At 46.1% G+C, this 23691-nt stretch overlaps 1 protein-coding gene across 1 annotated transcript in view; it reads left to right on the top strand.

Moving 5' to 3' along the window:
• Positions 1 to 23447, top strand: part of LOC138982294 (uncharacterized) — a 56628-nt gene extending 33181 nt beyond the window's left edge. Inside the window, exons 12-16 of the mRNA XM_070355552.1 lie at positions 1471 to 4867; positions 6150 to 6426; positions 9074 to 9245; positions 9822 to 10147; positions 13195 to 23447. Coding sequence (XP_070211653.1) covers positions 1471 to 4867; positions 6150 to 6426; positions 9074 to 9245; positions 9822 to 10147; positions 13195 to 21327 — 12305 coding nt within the window. The 3' untranslated portion in view covers positions 21328 to 23447. The remainder of the gene's footprint in view (positions 1 to 1470; positions 4868 to 6149; positions 6427 to 9073; positions 9246 to 9821; positions 10148 to 13194) is intronic.
• Positions 23448 to 23691: the final 244 nt, after the last annotated feature.

Below are 23691 nucleotides of genomic sequence, written 5' to 3'. Positions count from 1 at the left end.
TCTCGACCGCATCTGGTGCACTTTTGTGACCTTTCTCCGAGATTTCGGCTTGGACGCTTCCACTGTGTTTTCGGATGCTGTCCCTTTTGCATAGCATTCGGAACCCCCTTTAGGCGATCCACTGTTGTTTCCTTAGACATTTCATGGAGTTGTTGCTGGGATGACTCATAAGCTCTGCATATGTCTACTGCTTTTTTAAAAGTCAGTGTTGAATCTTCAAGAAGTTTCTCCCGCATGGTATCACTTTTGACACCAACGACAATTCTATCCCGTATCATACGGTCTTCCATGATGCCATAATTACAGTTCTTAGCAAGTTGTCTAAGGGCTGCCACATACGCATCGATCGACTCAGACGAATCCTGGCGTCGAATGTGAAATTTGTATGTTTCGAACGCTTCATGCGTGGCTCCCACACAAAATTCTTCCAGTTTCTTGATGACAACGCTTATGTCTTTCTTGTTCTCACCTTCAGAGAACCTCATGCTGTCATACACCTCCATTGCATCTTCGCCAATGCAGGCAAGCAACACTGCACACCGGTATTCTCCTTCTTCTTTGTCCAGTCGAGAAGCAATCTCATAATTGTCCCATTGTCTTTTGAACTTCTTCCAGTTTTGGGATAAGTTGCCTTCCATAACCAGCTTTGAAGGTATTGGAACATTGGCTGTGTAATGTCTCCTCTCTGCCTGTAATGGTGGTTGGTTCGGCTGCTCTGCCATACTGGATCTCTGCTGAATCCGTACCACTGAACCACACCTTTCTTTATTTTTGGAGTGTGCGCTTCCTACTGCGACGCTACATCTAGTTTGCTGCTGTCGGAGTACGCGATTTTAGATCGAACAAAATGCTCTACGGCACGCGCGAACAAAACTTTCGACTTGCAATCTCGTACATAAAGTTTTTCACACTCACTGCTTCGCTACCAGCCACTTCTGACACCATGTCGTGTTCTCGTCGTGTTGGACGGTCACATGCATATATATAAACAAACTGGTAGACTATAAATGAAGCAGACACAGGCATGGAGGGTTAGCGTGTTATTTATTCCGCCATGATTCTCCCAGAATCCCCAGCAACCTTTTTACGTCAGGGTTCTTGCATATTGACAATAGAACACGGTTTTTAATGACGTCATAACATTACAGTGATAAGTAATTGCTCTCAAAACTATTACATTTGATCAGATCGCAGATCAAGTCGCCTGTGTATTGTTATTATCATCATTATTAGTAGAAGTAGTAGTAGTAGTAGTAGTAGTAGTAGCAGTAGTAGTAGTAGTAGCAGCTGTAGTAGTAGTAGTAGTAGTAGCAGCAGAAGTAGTAGCAGCAGCAGCAGTAGTAGTTCTAGTAGTAGTAGTATTAGTAGTAGCAGCAGTGGCAGTAGTAGTAGCAGCAGAAGTAGCAGTAGTAGTAGCAGCAGTAGCAGTAGTAGTAGTAGTAGTAGTATTTATTTTCTTGTGATGTGCAGGCACCTACGTGATCAAGAGCACCAACACGGACCACTTCGAGTCCGGCATGTTCACGATGTACACAGTGGGCGACGAGTGTCACGACAGGCGGAGGAGATCGGTCAACATCACGCACGTGAACTACGTCAGGAACGACCATCCCTACAATCGCCTGCACCACAGATACACGCAACACTCAGGGAGCACGTTTCGGGGCGTCAATCCCCAGAAAGCGTCCGCTTATTCAGGCATCAAGAATCAAACCGACAAGGTGCCAAACGGCGAAGAGCTCTTGGGTGATTCTGGCAAGACCAATGACCGCCAAGGCCGAACTAATACGGGACTGAATTCTCAACGCCGTTTGGAGCAATCAGGTAATATCAACGATGAGAAAAACCGAGCAGGACTCGAGACCGTGGATCCAGACAATCCCCAAAATCGGGAAAACAAAACGAACACCGGACTGATTCACGAAAATAACAGGGGTCTTCACTTCAGGAACAAGAACCTGGACGACCAAACTGTTACAGAACTAAATCCGAAGAAGAAGTGGCGTGTTCCCTTCAGGAACAAGAATCTTGAAGATTACACGACTGCGGGACTGAATACTGAGAACAAAGACGACACCTACACGACGAAAGTTTTAGAAGATCTTACGGTTACGCCGCTAGATCTTGAGAAGAAGTGGCGTAATCCCTTTAGGATCAAGAATCTTGACGACCACACGACTGCGAGCCTGAATACTGATAACAAGGGTGACCACTTTACTGGAAAAAAGACCACCGAAGACCACACGACTGCGGGACTGAATACTGGGATCAAGGATATAGAAGATCACATGGTTACGCCACTAGATCTTGGAAAGAAATGGCGTGTTCCTTTCAGGAACAAAAACCTTGGCGACCAAACGACTGCGCGCCTGAACACTGAGAACAACGGTGACTCTTTCACGAACAAGGATCTAGAAGACCACACAGTAACGGAACTGAATCATGAGAACAACAGGGACCTTTCTGGCAGGAACAAGGACCGGGAAGACAGCAAGGGTACAGGATTGAATCCCGAGGACACATTGGGTGTTTCTGGTAGGAATAAGAACGAGGAAGATCATACGGACTTAGGGGTGACTCCTGAAAGCTTCCGACTTGATTCTGACAGTCTGAGAAATCAGGAAGGCAAGGCAGATGACGACGAATTGGAGGATTCAGACAATGAGGAAGAAAGGGATGAAAGTGCAGGAGATGGCGAACGCTCGGAAAATTCGGAGAGCCCTAGTGATGATAAAAATCAGACTGATACTGATCATTTGAGAACATCCACCGATACAGTGAACACTAAAAACCAAACGGAGGAGGACTCGGATTATGAGATCGAATATGTATATGAGTACGAAGACGACAGCGAGGATGAAAAGAAGGAAAGAGAGAAAGAGCTCAGCACGGCGAGCACTGCAGAACGCACAACGAGTTCTGCGGTTAACAAAAACCAACCTAGTAAGAAAGCCGGGCGGGTAGGCAACCCAGATAACGTAGAAGACAGCAGCGGTTACTGGGAAAAGAACAACACCCAGAGGAACAATTACAAGGCTCTGTTCAAAAGGGCAGCACCGCTTCAAAAAGAAGAGACCAAGAAGAAGCCAGCAACTCGACCAGAACGGCTAACACAATCAAAATCAAAAAAGGGAGAGAAGAAAAGCAAGATGGGTCGTAAACGTAAGACTCCAAGTAAAGCGGTTCGGACCTCAACTCCATCGCAAAGTGACGGAACACATGCAAGTGCAAACGGAAAGAGCTCGTCGACCCAGAAAGGTCACTCACTTGAGCAGAAAGAACGAAAAATGTCTCGCAAACCTGTGAAGCCCAGAGGACAAACCAAAAAAGATCGTTCACCTAAGCAAGAGAAAAGAAAAGGATCTAAGAAAATTGTAAAAAAGCACCGAAGTTCGCCCAAGAAAGATAGCTCTCCTCGTAAGGAAAAACGAAAGTTGGGAAAAGTTGGGAAAAAGCACCGAGGATCGCCTCAGAAACAATTGTCACCTAAGAGGAAAGGAAAGGAAAAGCCAGATCAAGATTTTTCAAGGTCTACTCAAAGAGATCGCTTGATTCAACAAGAAAAAAAGGAAGGTACTTACTCAAAGGCGAGCAAGTATGGAGAGTCAGATAAGAACAGTCGGCCATTTCACAGGGACGAACAAGCAAACCTGAACAAGACAGATTCCAATAAGGACAAGGAGTCTGCAGAGAAAGATCGTTTATTCCAGCGGGTAGCGAAGAAAAGGTTCGACAAAATTGCTAGCGAAGACAGGGCTTCCACTCAGAAAGAGCGATTAATTCAAAAAGAAAAGGAAGAAAGATCCAACAGAGGTCCCAAGCAACACACAAAACCAGATGAGAAATACCAGAAAACTCTCAAGAAAGAAGGACAGGGATCCGACGAAAACAGAAACATTCCAATCACGAGTGCAACGACTGTATCGCAAGGTCCACCTCTACAAACCAACAAAAACAACAAGACAAACATTGAAGCTTCCCCGCAGCAGCCTATAAGTGAAAAGGAGGACTTCAACAAAGGCAACAGAGCAATTGTTGGAGATTTTCCGCCACAAGACAAAGACGATAAAGCTGGACAAGTTAGTCAAGACAGTAAAGACCTATCTCCTGAAGGCCATTCCCCACAGATTGACGAAGATGAAGACGACCTGGCAGCTGGTCACTACAACCCTAAGCTTCTCGCCTACAGGATGGCCCTCGCTGCAAAAAAGCACGACACGCCAGCAGACAAATTACACGTGGAACTGCCCAGCCGGTCAAAACGCAGCCCAGCTTACAACGACAACAACGGCCACGAACACACAGAAACCAGCAAGACAAACAAAACCCAGCCCCACAGACTGGTCGTCTTTGATGGCAAAGAAAGCTCAATGGGCAGCTTTCAAACAGATACGAATCCTCACAACAGGTCAAAAAACGACAACCATAAAAGCGGAACGTACTGGAACATGGGTGGACTTGCTTACGGCAACTCTTTTTTAGGCAGAAACCCGGCGAGGTCCCAGAACGACGGCAAGCCAGAACCACACCCTTACAAAGCAGAAGACATTGAGGAGGGAGGCGAGGAAGAGAAGAAGAAGAAAAAGAAGAAGAAAAAGAAGAAGAAGAAAATCGAAGTGAGGGAGTACTTCATCGCGGCCGAGGAGGTGGACTGGGACTACGAACCTCCCGGGGGGGCACTGGAGGGGGGCTCGAAATGGGAGTTTGTGGAAAAAGGGGGAGGGGAGGTTGCGGAGGAGAAGGCAGACCTCAAGGAGGCCAAAGGAGGAGAGAAGGGAAAAGGCAAAGGAAAGAAGAAGAAGAAGATCAAGAAGATCAAGAGAAGGAAGAAGAAAGTAAAGGGCAAAAAGAAGAAGAAGCTGGACAGGTAAAACGCTTTCTATGTCATGTTTTCCTATTAATTTTGGTTGGTGATTTTGTTTGTTTTGTTTGTTTGTTTACTTATCAATCTGTTCGTGTGTTGCCTGGGAGAGAGATTGCTTGTGTGTTTTAGCGATTGGTCCGCAGTTTTTACTCATGTGATAGAGGCATATAGCGCGTCACAGCTCACGCCTTGGCGACCTTGGCCTGGGTAGAAAAATGGCCGCCACGGTTTGATGACGCCACGTCAACATTATAACGGGTTAACAGGGAGGACATTATTTCGCTGTTTTTGTTTTTAAAAGTTTGTTGAGTTGTCATTTCGGCGACGGAGTGTAAATTCCCGAAGGATGGAGGGTTTGGTTTGGTATTGAACTTCGTTAAGGATGAGCAGGACCAGAACGGTATCTGTCGTTTTCCTTTTCGCTCTATTGAAATGTTAAGACTATGCTTTGTTTGAAGATAGTCGCTGGTACATATTTCAATTAACAATCAAAGGGAACGAAGAAAGGGACTGATGGGCATTAATAAGTTTGTGGAACGTTTCATCATAGACAAAACAACAATGGTTAGTTTATGGAACGTTTCATCGTAGACAAAACAACAATGGTTAGTTTGTTGAACGTTTCACCATAGACAAAACAACAATTGTTAGTTTGTGGAACGTTTCATCGTAGACAAAACAACAATGGTTAGTTTGTTGAACGTTTCATCGTAGAAAAAACAACAATTGCTAGTTTGTGGAACGTTTCATCGTAGACAAAACAACAGTGGTAAGTTTATGGAACGTTTAATCGTAGACAAAACAACAATGCTTAGTTTGTGGAACGTTTCATCGTAGACAAAACGGAACATTCACTAGAAACCTATCGACCCTTGAAGTGGACGAATAAGATACACATACAAGCAATAATGATATAAAAATGGACACTTTGCTTGGGTTGTTGGGTTTGCTTCTTTCCAAATGACAGGAAGCCTTCAGTCAGACAGGAAAACGTTTCTTGAGAGTCAGACAGAAAAGCAAGTTGATCCTTATTTTCGTGTGTCGGAAGGTCGTTCATGATCGGCTGTCTACCTTATCTCCTCGTATACTGAATTTTGATATGTTATGTTTTCTCATGTTAATATGTTGTATGCTTTTTATCGCTGTAATATGTACCACACAGGAATTTCACGTGCGAGATAATAAGGTTTTCTATGCCTAGGTCCATAAACACCACACATACATTTCTCAGACAATACAGTTTTCTATGCCCAGGCCTATATTTATATCCCTACCTTTTTTCCAGGCGGAAGAGAAGTGGAGGATCAACAGTCTACCGGAAAGCGGTGTTCCGCCAGTACACGGACCACTCATTCACGAAGCAGGTGGTGCGGGGGAAGGCCGACAAGCACCTGGGCATCATGGGACCCTACATCCGCGTGCAGGAGGGCGAGAAGCTGGCGGTCACCTTCAAGAACAAGGCCAGCAAGCCCTACTCCATCTACGCTCACCTGTTCGCCGCGGACAAGGAGAACGAGGGAGAGTCATACAAGGATAAGAGCGGCCTTAACAAGGACGACAAGGTGAGTTTTAAGTTTTGAGTTTTGATTTATTTGAGTGACTGTAACGGATGCGAACAAAAACTGTCGCGGATAGGGAGAACAAGGGAGAGTCCTACAAGGATAAGAGCGGCCTTGACAAGGACGACAAAAGGTGATTCTTAAGTTCTGATTTCTTGGAGTGATTGTCACGGGTGTGCTCAAATATTCTACTGTCGCAGAAAATGGGTCATTGCGATAGTGGTTGTTTTTCAGGTCCAAAGAAGACTTTTTCGTTCTTGTACAGGGTGACCCCCTGAAAATTGCGACACACACAAATGCTTAATTCATCGATGAACTCGGAGGTGGCCGTGCAAGCCCAATCCGGAGGCACAGAGTCTCGGGCAGTGGGGGCATTGGAAGTTGTGATCACTGCCGGCGTTGTCCTGTGGCGTTGCTGTCATGACAACGAACATTCTCAAGAAAGCAACGCAATATCACTGAAAGCATTTAGTTAAAGCTAACCAAAGCAGCAGTCATAGAAAACATGATACGAACCAAACATGACTCACAGCTTGATATATCGATATGTTCATAAAAATCTTGCTCAGAAAGAGCGCATAGGTCTCCAGAACGAAGGACAGAAATACAGATACATTGTGTGTTATCCCCGAGTACGCTAGTACTTGGGCTCAGCAGACTTTAATTGTGTGTGTGTGTGTGTGTGTGTGTGTGTGTGTGTGTGTGTGTGTGTGTGTGTGTGTGTGTGTGTGTGTGCGTGTGTGTGTGTGTGTGTGTGTCTTTCTCCACTTAACAGCTTATTGCTGGGAAACTACTGGGCGCAGTTCGTTCAAAAGTTGATACACTAACTTGATAATAGGTCCGATTGATCGTATTAAAATTTCATAATGTTACCTGGGACCTAATTGCGAAATAAACCACAAAAACGACTTGGCGGTGGGACAAATTCAGACGGAGCAACAGCCAGCCATTGAGCTGATAGAACAGCCAAACGCGTCACACAGTGACGAAAAATATAGCGTCGTAAAAAGCATGCGTATTGCATGCGAGACGATTTGCCAGGCTTTGCGCGTTGTGTGTTTGAATAATTTTATTTTTTGTGTACCCCATTTCTACCAAGCGTTGGTTGCTCGGTCGCGACTGCGGTGGTTTAGAGGTCGCGATTTTGTGTTTTGATTCTTTTCATATTAATTTGTATTTTTTCTTATGGTTTCCTTTGTTTACATATGTTTCAGTCTTTTATCTTCACTTTACATTAAATAATTTGGTAAAACTACCAGGGGCGTGATAAATGCAAGAATCCGCGAGCCAGGACAGTAAAAAAACTTCGTGGGCCACCAGTTCACCAGTTATCAAGAGGGTCGGCAGTATATTTTTCACTGTGATCAAATAAAAGAAAAAGGCCAGTCACCACGCACATCTTCGGCTCGCATGCAATGTAGTTATATAGCAAAGGGAATGCCTGTAATTCACACAGAGCAATCACTTGGTCTTAAACGTGCACAAGACAAAAACTTTCATACTGGGGGAGCGAGCCAGTCTGAAGAGTACTCGGGTCCAGCGCGAGCGTTTTTACATTTAGTCAAGTTTTGACTAAATGTTTTAACGTAGAGGGGGGAATCGAGACGAGGGTCGTGGTGTATGTGCGTGTGTGTGTGTGTGTGTCTGTGTGTGTGTGTGTGTGTGTGTGTGTGTGTGTCTGTCTGTGTGTGTGTGTGTGTGTGTGTGTAGAGCGATTCAGACTAAACTACTGGACCGATCTTTATGAAATTAGACATGAGAGTTCCTGGGTATGATATCTCAGACGTTTTTTTCATTTTTTTGATAAATGTCTTTGATGACGTCATATCCGGCTTTTCGTGAAAGTTGAGGCGGCACTGTCACGCCCTCATTTTTCAACCAAATTGGTTGAAATTTTGGTCGGATAATGTTCGACGAAGCCCGGACTTCGGTATTGCATTTCAGCGTGGTGGCTTAAAAATTAATTAATGACTTTGGTCATTAAAAATCTGAAAATTGTAAAAAAAAAAAAAGTTTTTTATAAAACGATCCAAATTTACGTTTATCTTATTCTCCATCATTTGCTGATTCCAAAAACATATAAATATGTTATATTCGGATTAAAAACAAGCTCTGAAAATTAAATATATAAAAATTATGATCAAAATTAAATTGTCCAAATCAATTTAAAAACACTTTCATCTTATTCCTTGTCGGTTCCTGATTCCAAAAACATATAGATATGATAATTATGTTTGGATTAAAAACACGCTCAGAAAGTTAAAACGAAGAGAGGTACAGAAAAGCGTGCTATCCTTCCCAGCGCAACTACTACCCCGCTCTTCTTGTCAATTTCACTGCCTATGCCGTCAGCGGTGGACTACGAGTATACGGTCTTGCTGCGTTGCATTGCGTTCAGTTTCATTCGGTGAGTTCGACAGCTACTTGACTAAATGTTGTATTTTTGCCTTACGCGACTTGTTTATAAGAAATTTGACAAACTTAACGACGCGGCTAAACACTTTTAGTTTACCCGTGCATGGAGTCCCAGGTTAGCCGTCTACCTGAAGGTAATAGGTGACACTGCCGCATGACATTTTCCTATGCCGGTCTCCTCAGTTGTCGCATTCCTTTAGCGTTCTACATAACATCCTTTTGTTTACCTGTGCAGGTAGAGCCAGGTGAGTCGTACACCTACTACTGGACCGTGACCGTGCCTCACGAACAGGCGTCCCCTTGCTTTTCCTCCCTCTACTACTCCGCCCACGACTATCCCAAGGATTTGTATTCCGGCCTGGTCGGTCCTCTCGTCGTGTGCAAGAAAGGCACTCTGAATGAAGAAGGTAAGTCAAGAGATTACAGCAAAAACTGTGCGAAAGAGACCAGAGACTAATAGATGAGGAAAAATAATGAAACAAATGGGGAGAATATCAGGCGGCGGGAGAGAAGGGAGTAGGGAGGAGGAGAACCCATAATGACGGGGACCTTGGGTGGGAAGTTATGAAGTTTGAAAGCAGAGCAATGCAGGTGGGAGGTACAGAAGGAAAAGATCTGTGGAAGACAAGTTGAGAAAGAGAACAGTGAAATTTAAAATAACAAAAACAAGAAAGGTAGGTTGTGAATGTATTGTTTTGTCAATAACAAACGTTCCAACAACCTACCTTTCTTGTTTTTGGATTCAGAATTTTGGAACGTTGGCAGTCTCTTTGTTTTTGGATTTATTTTAGAGAAATTTAGAGGCAAGAGGAGAATGAGGGAGACAAGAAGAAAGTAATGAAGAGAGAGAATAACTGGACAAACACAGGTGACTACTTTTTGGAATGGTCAGTCAGTACCGTCTTTGTACCACGCATGTTTTCAAAATCACGTAAGAGCTCCACCTTGCCCCGCATGCTTCAAATCATTTATTTCAATCACAGGAGTCCGTGGAGACGTTGCAAAGGAGTTCGCGCTGCTGTTCGCCGTGTTCGATGAGAACCAGAGCAAATACGTCACGGAGAATATCCACCACTCTAGCGGCTTCCTTGGCTCTGGCCTGTCATCCTCCAACAAGATCCACAGTATCAACGGGTACTCGGCGCAGTACGTCCCTGGGCTGGAGATGGTGAAGGAGGACGCTGTGGCCTGGCACATCATGACCTTCGGGTCCTCCCACGACATCCACTCCGTCAACTTCCACGGCCAGCCGCTCGTCATGGAGGCTGGCGGCCCTCATGTTATGGACACCATCGGGGTTGTACCGGAGGTCAGTCAGTTGTTGTGTTGTGTCGTGTCGTGTTGTGTTGTGTTGTGTTGTGTTGTGTTGTGTTGTGCCGTGCTGTTGTGTTATGTTGTGTGTAATGCGTTTGTGTTTGCTGAGTTTTTTTGTTTTTTTTACAGCTCGTCGTCATTGCTTTACTGCATTGTGTCCAATCGAACTGTGTCGTGTTGATTTGTGTTGTGTTAAGTTTTAAGACAGCTCAACATGATGGATGAAGGGGGCCCAACACATTAGGGAGACCGTGGGTGATGTTCAAGATCTAGGTAAAGTGCGTTGTGTTCAATCGTGTTTTGTCGTTTTGTGCTGTGTTGTGTTGTGTGATGTACCATCGTGTTATTGAGTGCAATCATGTCTCTTATTCAAATGAACTTTTAAGATATTCTAACTTTAGGTGTACAACACAGTTTACGCTGAGCATTTTTAATTCATTGTAAGTTTAATAACGGAAAGGGGAGACGAGAGAGGGTATACAAGGAAGATAGTTAGTGTGTGTGTGTGTGTGTGTGTGTGTGTGTGTGTGTGTGTGTGTGTGTGTGTGTGTGTGTGTGTGTGTGTGTGTGTGTGCGCGCGTGCGGACGAGCCTGAGTGCTTGTGCGTGTGTAAATGTGGGTGTCTGTATCCATGAGTGATTGCAAAGAATGTTATGGATCTTTTTAGTGGAATTTTAAACTGTTAGTGATTAGATGTTATTTATGTTTTAAACCGACTGACACTGCGAGGCAACTTTCCTTTTTACATTTAGTCAAGTTTTGACTAAATGTTTTAACATAGAGGGGGAATCGAAACGAGGGTCGTGGTGTATGTGTGTGTGTGTGTGTGTGTGTGCGTGCGTGTGTGTGTGTGTGTGTGTAGAGCGATTCAGACTAAACTACTGGACCGATCTTTATGAAATTTGACATGAGAGTTCCTGGGTATGAAATCCCCGAACGTTTTTTTCAGTTTTTTTTATAAATGTCTTTTATGACGTCATATCCGGCTTTTCGTGAAAGTTGAGGCGGCACTGTCACGCCCTCATTTTTCAACCAAATTGGTTGAAATTTTGGTCAAGTACTCTTCGACGAAGCCCGGGGTTCGGTATTGCATTTCAGCTTGGTGGCTTAAAAATTAATTAATGACTTTGGTCATTAAAAATCGGAAAATTGTAAAAAAAAATAAAAATTTATAAAATGATCCAAATTTACGTTTATCTTATTCTCCATCATTTGCTGATTCCAAAAACATATAAATATGTTATATTCGGATTAAAACCAAGCTCTGAAAATTAAATATATAAAAATTATTATCAAAATTTTTTTTTCGAAATCAATTTAAAAACACTTTCATCTTATTCCTTGTCGGTTCCTGATTCCAAAAATATATAGATATGATATGTTTGGATTAAAAACACGCTCAGAAAGTTAAAACAAACAGAGGTACAGAAAAGCGTGCTATCCTTCTTAGCGCAACTACTACCCCGCTCTTCTTGTCAATTCCACGTGCACTGTCTTTGCCACGGGCGGTGGAGTGACGATGCTACGAGTATACGGTCTTGCTGCGTTGCGTTGCGTTCAGTTTCATTCTGTGAGTTCGACAGCTACTTGACTAAATATTGTATTTTCGCCTTACGCGACTTGTTACATTTAGTCAAGTTTTGACTAAATGTTTTAACATAGAGGGGGAATCGAAACGAGGGTCGTGGTGTATGTGCGTGTGTGTGTGTGTGTGTGTGTGTGTATGTGTGTGTGTGTGTGTGTGTGTGTGTGTGCGTGTGTGTAGAGCGATTCAGACCAAACTACTGGACCGATCTTTATGAAATTTTACATGAGAGTTCCTGGGATTGATATCCCCGAACGTTTTTTTCTTTTTTTTGATCAATGTCTTTGATGACGTCATATCCGGCTTTTCGTGAAAGTTGAGGCGGCACTGTCACGCTCTCATTTGTCAACCAAATTGGTTGAAATTTTGGTCAAGTAATCTTCGACGAAGCCCGGACTTCGGTATTGCATTTCAGCTTGGTGGCTTAAAAATTAATTAATGACTTTGGTCATTAAAAATCTGAAAATTGTAAAAAAAATATTTTTTTTTATAAAACGATTCAAATTTACGTTCATCTTATTCTCCATCATTTGCTGATTCCAAAAACATATAAATATGTTATATTGGGATTAAAAACAAGCTCTGAAAATTAAATATATAAAAATTATGATCAAAATTAAATTGTCCAAATCAATTTAAAAACACTTTCATCTTATTCCTTGTCGGTTCCTGATTCCAAAAACATATAGATATGATATGTTTGGATTAAAAACACGCTCAGAAAGTTAAAACGAAGAGAGGTACAGAAAAGCGTGCTATCCTTCTCAGCGCAAGTACTACCCCGCTCTTCTTGTCAATTTCACTGCCTTTGCCGTGCGCGGTGGACTGACGATGCTACGAGTATACGGTCTTGCTGCGTTGCATTGCGTTCAGTTTCATTCTGTGAGTTCGACAGCTACTTGACTAAATGTTGTATTTTCGCCTTACGCGACTTGTTTTTTTTATAAGGACATTAAAATCTTTGAGTCATGAGTCTTGAGTGTTGTGTTGTGCTGTGCTGTGCTGTGCTGTGCTGTGCTGTGCTGTGCTGTGCTGTGCTGTGCTGTGCTGTGCTGTGCTGTGATGAGTTGTGTTGTGTTGTGCTGTGTTGTGTTGTGTTGTGTTGTTATGTGTTGTGTTGTTATGGGTTGTGTTGTAATGGGTTGTGTTGTGTAGAATGCGTTTCTTCACGACAGCCTGTCGCTACATAAGCTGGAGGGCGACGTGTTAAGGAGAGCATAACACCCTGGTGTTGTGCTGGAACTGAACAAATTGCGTTGCATTGTGCTGTGTTAGTTCATGTTCGTTTAACTTTGATCAGAAAGACTGGATGTCCTCGTGTCACGAACAGCGGTTAGAGCTCAGTTGCCATCGATGAAGGACCCATCATTACTAACACCAATTGCGTAAGTGAGGCCTTTGGTAAGTTGATTTAGAAACACACAATTACCGCTGCACGTCTTTGCCCTTTTCTTCAGGTGACGAAAGACCTGCTGATGACCGCTGTCAACTCGGGAGACTGGATGATTCACTGTGACGTCAATGAGCACTCCAAATCAGGCGAGGTCACCATTTACACCGTCATAGACGAGCTGGACCCGAAAGAGATCAAGGCCAAACCCAAGGCGGCACCTGTGCCGCTGGAGAAACAGCTAGAGAAGATTAAGGAAGCTGCCAAGCAGAAGGCCAAGGAGGCCGCCATACAGGAGGCCCTGGCCGCGTTAGCGGCAGCAGCCAAACAAGAGGCCGCCATCGAGGCAGCTGCCAAGAAAGCTGCAGCCGAAGCAAAAGCCGAGGTCTTGGACGTGCAGCAAGCTAAAGCTGCTGCGGAGGCAGAAGGAGCCAAGCTCGGCGCCTTAGAGGCCAAGCCGAAGATCAAAGCACTTACCAAGAAGGCAGAGAAGAAAGCGGAGAAAGCTGAAAAATTGGCGGAACTGAAGCAAGACAAAGCCGCAGAAGCCGCCTTGGAGGCCAAGGAAAAAGTGAAAGACAAGAACAATTCTGGACTCAAACCTGTTGTCATTAAAGGCGAAGGGGGCGGGGATGAAGAGGAGTGGGAGTATTATGAATATGAATACTATGAGGATGACGACGGTGATGCCGAGTATGAATATGAGTACGAGTATGTGTATGAGGATGAGTATGAGGATGAGGAATTGAAAGAGGGTGAAGAGCTGAAAGGAGGGGAGAAAAAAGGGGAGGAATTGAAAGAAGAGGAAGGGAAAGAGAAAGGAAAAGGAGTAAAAAAAGAAAAAGAAAAAGGCAAAGGGGGAGAGAAGGTCGAGAAACTTGAGAAAGAAAAAGAAAAAGGTGAAGAGGGGGAAGGAGGAGGGGAAGAGGGGGAAGGGAAAAGTGGGGGTAAAGAAGAAGGCAAAGAAGATGAGAAGGCTGAGAAATTTCAGGAAGAAAAGGGAACAGAGGAGGGAGAGGGGGAGGAGGAATGGGAAGGAGAGGATGAAGGAGGAGAGGGGGAGGAAGAAGAAGAAGGGGAATGGGGTGGAGAGGATGGAAAATGGGGAGATGAGGAAAAATGGGACGAAAAGGGAGTGTGGGACATTGGAGGCAAATGGACCACAGATGGCGAAAAGAAGGAAGAAGTCAAAAGCGAGTCAGGGAGTGGAGAGGGAAGCAGCTTGGAAGAAGAAGGAGGCAGTTGGGAGGAGGAGGGAGAAAGCTGGGAAGATGAAGGAAGCTGGGAAAAGTCAGAAGAATATGGCGGAGGAGAGGAAAAAGAAAGTGGGGGAAAAGAGGAAGGCAGCTTGGGTGGTGAACACGGCGGTTCTGGCGACAAAGGACACGACTACTCCGAGGAGTCCCATGATTCAGAGTCTGGTGGGGATTCTGAAAGTGAGTATTCGAATTGGAGTGAAGAAGAATGGTCTGAAGATTCAGGTCATGGGGGTTCAGATTATTCTGGTTCAGAAGGTTCAGGGGAAGATTCTGGAGGTTCTGAAGGTTCCTGGCGCTTTGAACGTTCTGGGGGCTCAGAAAGTTCTGGGGGCTCTGGAGGTTCTGAAAGTTCGGGAGGTTCTGAAGGATCTGGAAGCTCTAAAGGCTCCGACGGTTCTGATGGCTCTGAAGAGAAGGAGTGGGCTGAAGCTCATGAATGGTCTGATGGGGATGAGACGTGGGGTTCCAAAGGCATTGAATGGACTAAAGGGACACAATTGCATGATGACTCTGTAGGGGCTTGGGGGTCCGAGGGCGTGGAATGGGTCCATAGTTCTAAAGGCACTGAAACTGTTGAATGGAATAAAGGAGTCCTCTGGGATGGTGAATCCGAGGGCTCTGATGGTTCAGAGTGGTCTGAAGGCACTGAATGGACCGAAGCTTCTGAGGGCTCTGAAAGCGCTGAGTGGTCGGATGATTCTGGAAGCTCTGAAGACTCAGAATGGTCTGAAGGATCTGATGATTCAGAGTGGTCTGAAGATTCTAAATGGTCTGATGGTTATAAGCGCTCTAAAGGTTCTGGTGGCACAAAAGGTTCAGTGGGATTTCAAAATTCTAAACCGTCCATCAAATCGAATAGCTCCAAAGATTCAGTGGTCTCAAGTTCTAAACGATCAAAGCGATCAGGAAGCTCTAAGGGCTCAGGGAGTTCATCAGGAAGTTCTGATGGATCTAGCAGTTCTAGTAGTTCTGAAGGAATGTCTTGGTCAGAAGGCTCTGACTGGTCAGGGGATTCTGAAGGAGTGAAATGGTCAGAGGGTTATGTCTGGTCTGATGGCTCTGGGAGCTCTGGCAGTTCTGGTAGTTCACATGACTCAGGCAGTTCTGGTAGCTCTGGTGGCTCAGGAGGGTCTTCAGGTATGTCTTGGTCTGAGGGAGCTGAGTGGTCTGATGGCTCTGGTGAGTCGGGCAGTTCCAGTAGCTCTGAGGAATCTGGTAGCTCAGAGGGGTCTGGAAAATCATCCGGAATTTCGTGGGCTCATGGTTCTGAGTGGTCTGACGATGATGAAGGCTCAGAGTGGTCTGAAGGTAAGGAATGGTCCGAGGGCTCGGGAGGCTCTGGGAGTTCTGGAAGTTCCGATGGGTCAGGTAGTTCAGGGAGCTCTAAACGTCGCAAGCGATCTGGAAGCTCTGACTCCTCTGGAGACTCTGGGTCGTCGAGTGGTTCGGGTGATTCTGGTGGTTCTGGTAGTTCTGAAGGAATGTCTTGGTCAGAAGGCTCTGACTGGTCAGGGGATTCTAAAGGAGTGAAATGGTCAGAGGGTAATGTTTGGTCTGATGGCTCGGGGAGTTCTGGGAGCTCGGGGAGTTCTGGTAGTTCACACGGCTCAGGTAGTTCTGGTAGCTCTGGTGGCTCAGGAAGTTCTTCGGGAAAGTCTTGGTCTGAGGGAGCTGAGTGGTCTGATGGCTCTGGTGAGTCGGGCAGTTCTAGTAGCTCTGAAGATTCTGGTAGCTCTGAGGGGTCTGGAAAAGCATCAGGAATTTCGTGGGCTCATGGTTCTGAGTGGTCTGACGATGATGAAGGCTCAGAGTGGTCTGAAGGCAAGGAATGGTCCGAGGGCTCGGGAGGCTCTGGGAGTTCTGGAAGTTCTGATGGGTCAGGTAGTTCAGGGAGCTCTAAACGTCGCAAGCGATCTGGAAGCTCTGACTCCTCTGGAGACTCTGGGTCGTCGAGTGGTTCGGGTGATTCTGGTGGTTCTGGTAGTTCTGAAGGAATGTCTTGGTCAGAAGGCTCTGACTGGTCAGGGGATTCTGAAGGAGTGAAATGGTCAGAGGGTTATGTCTGGTCTGATGGCTCTGGGAGCTCTGGTAGTTCACATGACTCAGGCAGTTCTGGTAGCTCTGGTGGCTCAGGAGGGTCTTCAGGTATGTCTTGGTCTGAGGGTGCTGAGTGGTCTGATGGCTCTGGTGAGTCGGGCAGTTCCAGTAGTTCTGAGGAATCTGGTAGCTCAGAGGGGTCTGGAAAAGCATCAGGAATTTCGTGGGCTCATGGTTCTGAGTGGTCTGACGATGATGAAGGCTCAGAGTGGTCTGAAGGTAAGGAATGGTCCGAGGGCTCGGGAGGCTCTGGGAGTTCTGGAAGTTCCGATGGGTCAGGTAGTTCAGGGAGCTCTAAACGTCGCAAGCGATCTGGAAGCTCTGACTCCTCTGGAGACTCTGGGTCGTCGAGTGGTTCGGGTGATTCTGGTGGTTCTGGTAGTTCTGAAGGAATGTCTTGGTCAGAAGGCTCTGACTGGTCAGGGGATTCTGAAGGAGTGAAATGGTCAGAGGGTTATGTCTGGTCTGATGGCTCTGGGAGCTCTGGCAGTTCTGGTAGTTCACACGACTCAGGCAGTTCTGGTGGCTCAGGAGGGTCTTCAGGTATGTCTTGGTCTGAGGGAGCTGAGTGGTCTGATGGCTCTGGTGAGTCGGGCAGTTCTAGTAGCTCTGAAGATTCTGGTAGCTCCGAGGGGTCTGGAAAAGCATCAGGAATTTCGTGGGCTCATGGTTCTGAGTGGTCTGACGATGATGAAGGCTCAGAGTGGTCAGAAGGTAAGGAATGGTCCGAGGGCTCGGGAGGCTCTGGGAGCTCTGGAAGTTCCGATGGGTCAGGTAGTTCAGGGAGCTCTAAACGTCGCAAGCGATCTGGAAGCTCTGACTTCTCTGGAGACTCTGGGTCGTCGAGTGGTTCGGGTGATTCTGGTAGTTCTGGTAGTTCTGAAGGAATGTCTTGGTCAGAAGGCTCTGACTGGTCAGGGGATTCTAAAGGAGTGAAATGGTCAGAGGGTAATGTTTGGTCTGATGGCTCGGGGAGTTCTGGGAGCTCTGGAAGTTCTGGTAGTTCACACGGCTCAGGTAGTTCTGGTAGCTCTAGTGGCTCAGGAGGTTCTTCGGGAAAGTCTTGGTCTGAGGGAGCTGAGTGGTCTGATGGCTCTGGTGAGTCGGGCAGTTCTAGTAGCTCTGAAGATTCTGGTAGCTCCGAGGGGTCTGGAAAAGCATCAGGAATTTCGTGGGCTCATGGTTCTGAGTGGTCTGACGATGATGAAGGCTCAGAGTGGTCAGAAGGTAAGGAATGGTCCGAGGGCTCGGGAGGCTCTGGGAGTTCTGGAAGTTCTGATGGGTCAGGTAGTTCAGGGAGCTCTAAACGTCGCAAGCGATCTGGAAGCTCTGACTCCTCTGGAGACTCTGGGTCGTCGAGTGGTTCGGGTGATTCTGGGGGTTCTGGTAATTCTGAAGGAATGTCTTGGTCAGAAGGCTCTGACTGGTCTGGGGATTCTAAAGGAGTGAAATGGTCAGAGGGTAATGTTTGGTCTGATGGCTCGGGAAGTTCTGGGAGCTCTGGAAGTTCTGGTAGTTCTGGTAGCTCTGGTGGCTCAGGAGGTTCTTCGGGAAAGTCTTGGTCAGAGGGAGCTGAGTGGTCTGATGGATCTGGTGAGTCGGGCAGTTCTAGTAGCTCTGAAGAATCAGGTAGCTCTGAGGGGTCTGGAAAAGCATCAGGAATTTCGTGGGCTCATGGTTCTGAGTGGTCTGACGATGATGAAGGCTCAGAGTGGTCTGAAGGTAAGGAATGGTCCGAGGGCTCGGGAGGCTCTGGGAGTTCTGGAAGTTCTGATGGGTCAGGTAGTTCAGGGAGCTCTAAACGTCGCAAGCGATCTGGAAGCTCTGACTCCTCTGGAGACTCTGGGTCGTCGAGTGGTTCGGGTGATTCTGGTGGTTCTGGTAGTTCTGAAGGAATGTCTTGGTCAGAAGGCTCTGATTGGTCTGGGGATTCTAAAGGAGTGAAATGGTCAGAAGGTAATGTCTGGTCTGATGGCTCAGGAAGTTCTGGGAGCTCACACGGCTCAGGTAGTTCTGGTAGCTCTGGTGGCTCAGGAGGTTCTTCGGGAAAGTCTTGGTCAGAGGGAGCTGAGTGGTCTGATGGCTCTGGTGAGTCGGGCAGTTCTAGTAGCTCTGAAGATTCTGGTAGCTCTGAGGGGTCTGGTAAAGCATCAGGAATTTCGTGGGCTCATGGTTCTGAGTGGTCTGACGATGATGAAGGCTCAGAGTGGTCTGAAGGTAAGGAATGGTCCGAGGGCTCGGGAGGCTCTGGGAGCTCTGGAAGTTCCGATGGGTCAGGTAGTTCAGGGAGCTCTAAACGTCGCAAGCGATCTGGAAGCTCTGACTTCTCTGGAGACTCTGGGTCGTCGAGTGGTTCGGGTGATTCTGGTAGTTCTGGTAGTTCTGAAGGAATGTCTTGGTCAGAAGGCTCTGACTGGTCAGGGGATTCTAAAGGAGTGAAATGGTCAGAGGGTAATGTTTGGTCTGATGGCTCGGGGAGTTCTGGGAGCTCTGGCAGTTCTGGTAGTTCACACGGCTCAGGTAGTTCTGGTAGCTCTGGTGGCTCAGGAGGTTCTTCGGGAAAGTCTTGGTCTGAGGGAGCTGAGTGGTCTGATGGCTCTGGTGAGTCGGGCAGTTCTAGTAGCTCTGAAGAATCAGGTAGCTCTGAGGGGTCTGGAAAAGCATCAGGAATTTCCTGGGCTCATGGTTCTGAGTGGTCTGACGATGATGAAGGCTCAGAGTGGTCAGAAGGTAAGGAATGGTCCGAGGGCTCGGGAGGCTCTGGGAGTTCTGGAAGTTCTGATGGGTCAGGTAGTTCAGGGAGCTCTAAACGTCGCAAGCGATCTGGAAGCTCTGACTCCTCTGGAGACTCTGGGTCGTCGAGTGGTTCGGGTGATTCTGGTGGTTCTGGTAGTTCTGAAGGAATGTCTTGGTCAGAAGGCTCTGACTGGTCAGGGGATTCTAAAGGAGTGAAATGGTCAGAGGGTAATGTTTGGTCTGATGGCTCGGGAAGTTCTGGGAGCTCTGGAAGTTCTGGTAGTTCTGGTAGCTCTGGTGGCTCAGGAGGTTCTTCGGGAAAGTCTTGGTCAGAGGGAGCTGAGTGGTCTGATGGATCTGGTGAGTCGGGCAGTTCTAGTAGCTCTGAAGAATCAGGTAGCTCTGAGGGGTCTGGAAAAGCATCAGGAATTTCCTGGGCTCATGGTTCTGAGTGGTCTGATGATGATGAAGGCTCAGAGTGGTCTGAAGGCAAGGAATGGTCTGAGGGCTCGGGAGGCTCTGGGAGTTCTGGAAGTTCCGATGGGTCAGGTAGTTCAGGGAGCTCTAAACGTCGCAAGCGATCTGGAAGCTCTGACTCCTCTGGAGACTCTGGGTCGTCGAGTGGTTCGGGTGATTCTGGTGGTTCTGGTAGTTCTGAAGGAATGTCTTGGTCAGAAGGCTCTGACTGGTCTGGGGATTCTAAAGGAGTGAAATGGTCAGAAGGTAATGTCTGGTCTGATGGCTCAGGAAGTTCTGGGAGCTCTGGCAGTTCTGGTAGTTCACACGGCTCAGGTAGTTCTGGTAGCTCTAGTGGCTCAGGAGGTTCTTCGGGAAAGTCTTGGTCTGAGGGAGCTGAGTGGTCTGATGGCTCTGGTGAATCGGGCAGTTCTAGTAGCTCTGAAGATTCTGGTAGCTCTGAGGGGTCTGGTAAAGCATCAGGAATTTCGTGGGCTCATGGTTCTGAGTGGTCTGACGATGATGAAGGCTCAGAGTGGTCTGAAGGCAAGGAATGGTCTGAGGGCTCGGGAGGCTCTGGGAGCTCTGGAAGTTCCGATGGGTCAGGTAGTTCAGGGAGCTCTAAACGTCGCAAACGATCTGGAAGCTCTGACTCCTCTGGAGACTCTGGGTCGTCGAGTGGTTCGGATGATTCTGGTGGTTCTGGTAGTTCTGAAGGAATGTCTTGGTCAGAAGGCTCTGACTGGTCTGGGGATTCTAAAGGAGTGAAATGGTCAGAGGGTAATGTTTGGTCTGATGGCTCGGGGAGTTCTGGGAGCTCTGGCAGTTCTGGTAGTTCACACGGCTCAGGTAGTTCTGGTAGCTCTGGTGGCTCAGGAGGTTCTTCGGGAAAGTCTTGGTCAGAGGGAGCTGAGTGGTCTGATGGATCTGGTGAGTCGGGCAGTTCCAGTAGCTCTGAAGAGTCAGGTAGCTCTGAGGGGTCTGGAAAAGCATCAGGAATTTCGTGGGCTCATGGTTCTGAGTGGTCTGACGATGATGAAGGCTCAGAGTGGTCTGAAGGCAAGGAATGGTCCGAGGGCTCTGGAGGCTCTGGGAGTTCTGGAAGTTCCGATGGGTCAGGTAGTTCTGGAAGCTCTAAACGTCGCAAGCGATCTGGAAGCTCTGACTCCTCTGGAGACTCTGGGTCATCGAGTGGTTCGGGTGATTCTGGTGGTTCTGGTAGTTCTGAAGGAATGTCTTGGTCAGAAGGCTCAGACTGGTCAGGGGATTCTAAAGGAGTTAAATGGTCAGAGGGTTATGTGTGGTCTGATGGGTCGGGGAGTTCTGGGAGCTCTGGCAGTTCTGGGAGCTCTGGTAGTTCTGATAGTTCTCACAGTTCTGGTAGCTCTGGTGGCTCAGGAGGGTCTTCAGGTATGTCTTGGTCTGAAGGAGCTGAGTGGTCCGATGGCTCTGGTGAGTCTGGAAGCTCCAGCAGCTCTAAAGAATCTAGTAGCTCTGAGGGGTCTGGAAAATCATCCGGAATTTCGTGGGCTCATGGTTCTGAGTGGTCTGACGATGATGAAGGCTCAGAGTGGTCTGAAGGCAAGGAATGGTCTGAGGGCTCGGGAGGCTCAGGGGGTTCCGGGGGCTCGGATAGTTCTGGGAGCTCTTAACTGGAAGCTATCATTGTTCTTCAGGTCTGAGTGATCTGAAGTATCGGGATTTTCTGAAGGGTTTGTGTGTAGGGTTCCTCAGTTTTCGACGAAAGTATTTGAACGTTCAGACTCGAAAGTAGAGTGATTTTTTGGGGAGAATATTTATAACAGATTCCACACAATACCATTTTGAATGTTTTCTTTCTTAATTCATATTCAGAAGTTCTCTGTGCATGCTCTGCACGAGCATTGTTTCTCACTTGTTTAATGTCAAGAAGGTTTTTGTTTGGTCAAAGTATTGATAGTATGATATGATTTTGTATGTGTAAAATCGTTACAGTCATTCGACTTTTGGCAAACGCAGTTTTTGTTGTTACTGTTATTGTTCTCTAGGCCATTTCTCTTTAATACGAGTGTGTGTGTGTGTGTGTGTGTGTGTGTGTGTGTGTGTGTGTGTGTGTGTGTGTGTGTGTGTGTGTGTGTGTGTGTGTGTGTGTGTGTGTGTGTTCGGAAAAGAGAAAGGTACCTTTTTAGCGTGCTTTTATTTCTCTAAAACATGTTAAGTAATGTGTCATTGTAGTTTTTTGACCCAAGTGGAGATCTTGAATCCGTGCGTATGTACAAGTGCCTTTCAAGTTTGGTCCCCTATCATTCTTTCGTCACCGTGTGCAAAACATGGCGCACTTGTGATCTGCTGATATGGATTTAATGGACTTCAACACAGTACATGTCATGTTTTCAATTTTGAAATGTGCCGTTTTTTATGTTTCCTAATGGTAGACAAATTTGAATAGGAATTGTTGAGGTTGATATTGACATACAGCGAACGACGAAGAAGAAGAATATTGACATACAGAACAGTCGACGGCTAAATAGCGAACCAGTTATCTCAAAATTCCTGGTTAAGTTCAAACTTGTGCGTGTAGCCTACTGTTGCAAGAGAGAGCGAGATGTTCTGTGCTTCTTCCTTCACACGTGCGTCCCGGTGCTTATGCTCACGTGACTGATGTGCGCATTCAGATCATCGTTGTGTCTGTTAATGTAGATCTGCTTTACTAGGCCTGTCTACTTTTGAACGCGTATAATTTTCCGTTGTTGTTCTTCATGCATGAACGCATATATATGTATTTGCCTGCGTTTGTGCATGTTCAGATTTGTTTGTGCCCATGTTTTGGAAAGGATTTACCCATTTGGTGCATTTCTGTTTTGTAGGACGATTGTGAAGCCTCTTCCCAGGGAAAGATAGCATCTTAAACATTTGTGCCATCTGTTCAGCTAAAAAGAATAGGCTTGTGAGAGGATCGTTTTCAACCATGTGATGCAGAAAGATACTGGAGAGCCATAAGTCGTAGTTGTGCCGTGAGATCTTTAACGTGCAAAAAAATGCAACCGCACGAATTGTGACGAGAACGGTGCGAATCGCTGCTGTGGGATTCGAAAGCAAGAGAGGGTCGTGCACATTCTTTAATAAAGTATACATTTGGACTAAATTCTACGTATCTTCTGCTAAAACAAAATTCCAAGGACTTCGCCAAAGAAACCCGACATGCTCAGTCACCTTTGTTACTTGAACAGTGTCTATCTTACTGCGGCGCTAGCTTTTTTCTGGAGGGTGTTTTTATCCGCTTGATAACGCGTTGCGATTTTTTTTTTTTTCGTTTGGAAATTCTGTTTGAAGCCAAGAAAAAACAAAGAAAAGGTTTGATAAAGCGAGAAGCAATCAGCGAGAGAATAAAACAGCATTTAAATTAGAAATGATTCTCATAAACTGTGTATGATTTGTATTTAGGAGTCGTTTTAGCAGGCCATTTAACACAAACGTCAGTTTCCGCCTCACATACACACGCCTATCATAACCATGCAGACAATAATTATTTGATGAATATAAATTGCTTTATTGTGCTTGAATAGCTTTAGCTACTCAACTGCTTCACATGTTTGTGGCATTGTGTTTGTAAAGTGTAAAGTCAATAACCCATTCAACCCTGATGTATCATTTCTGTATCTATTATTAATTGTTTCTTTCATGCTGAATTTGTTTAAAAAATAATAATAATGTGCTTTGGTCTGTGATTTACAATGCCTGTGCTTTCAAAACAGGATTTGATTGATCGAAATAAAATCGAGCCGAAATAAAACTGTTTTGATTGTGTTGTCCTTTGAACGTCAACGTAGTGATAATGATGATGATACTGACCATGATAACGCTGGTGGTGGTGGTAGCGGAGGAGAAGATGCTTGTTGGTGTCTCTCTTCCTCTTCATGTACAAACTTATGCACATTGAACCGCGCGCACACACACACACACACACACACACACACACACACACACACACACACACACACACACACACACACACACACACAAACAGCAACCTAAAC

The sequence above is a fragment of the Littorina saxatilis genome, linkage group LG12 (assembly GCF_037325665.1).
Source record: "Littorina saxatilis isolate snail1 linkage group LG12, US_GU_Lsax_2.0, whole genome shotgun sequence".
NCBI lineage: Eukaryota > Metazoa > Mollusca > Gastropoda > Littorinimorpha > Littorinidae > Littorina > Littorina saxatilis.
Note: the sequence above shows the minus strand (reverse complement) of the source record. Positions and strands in the feature narration are given on the sequence as shown.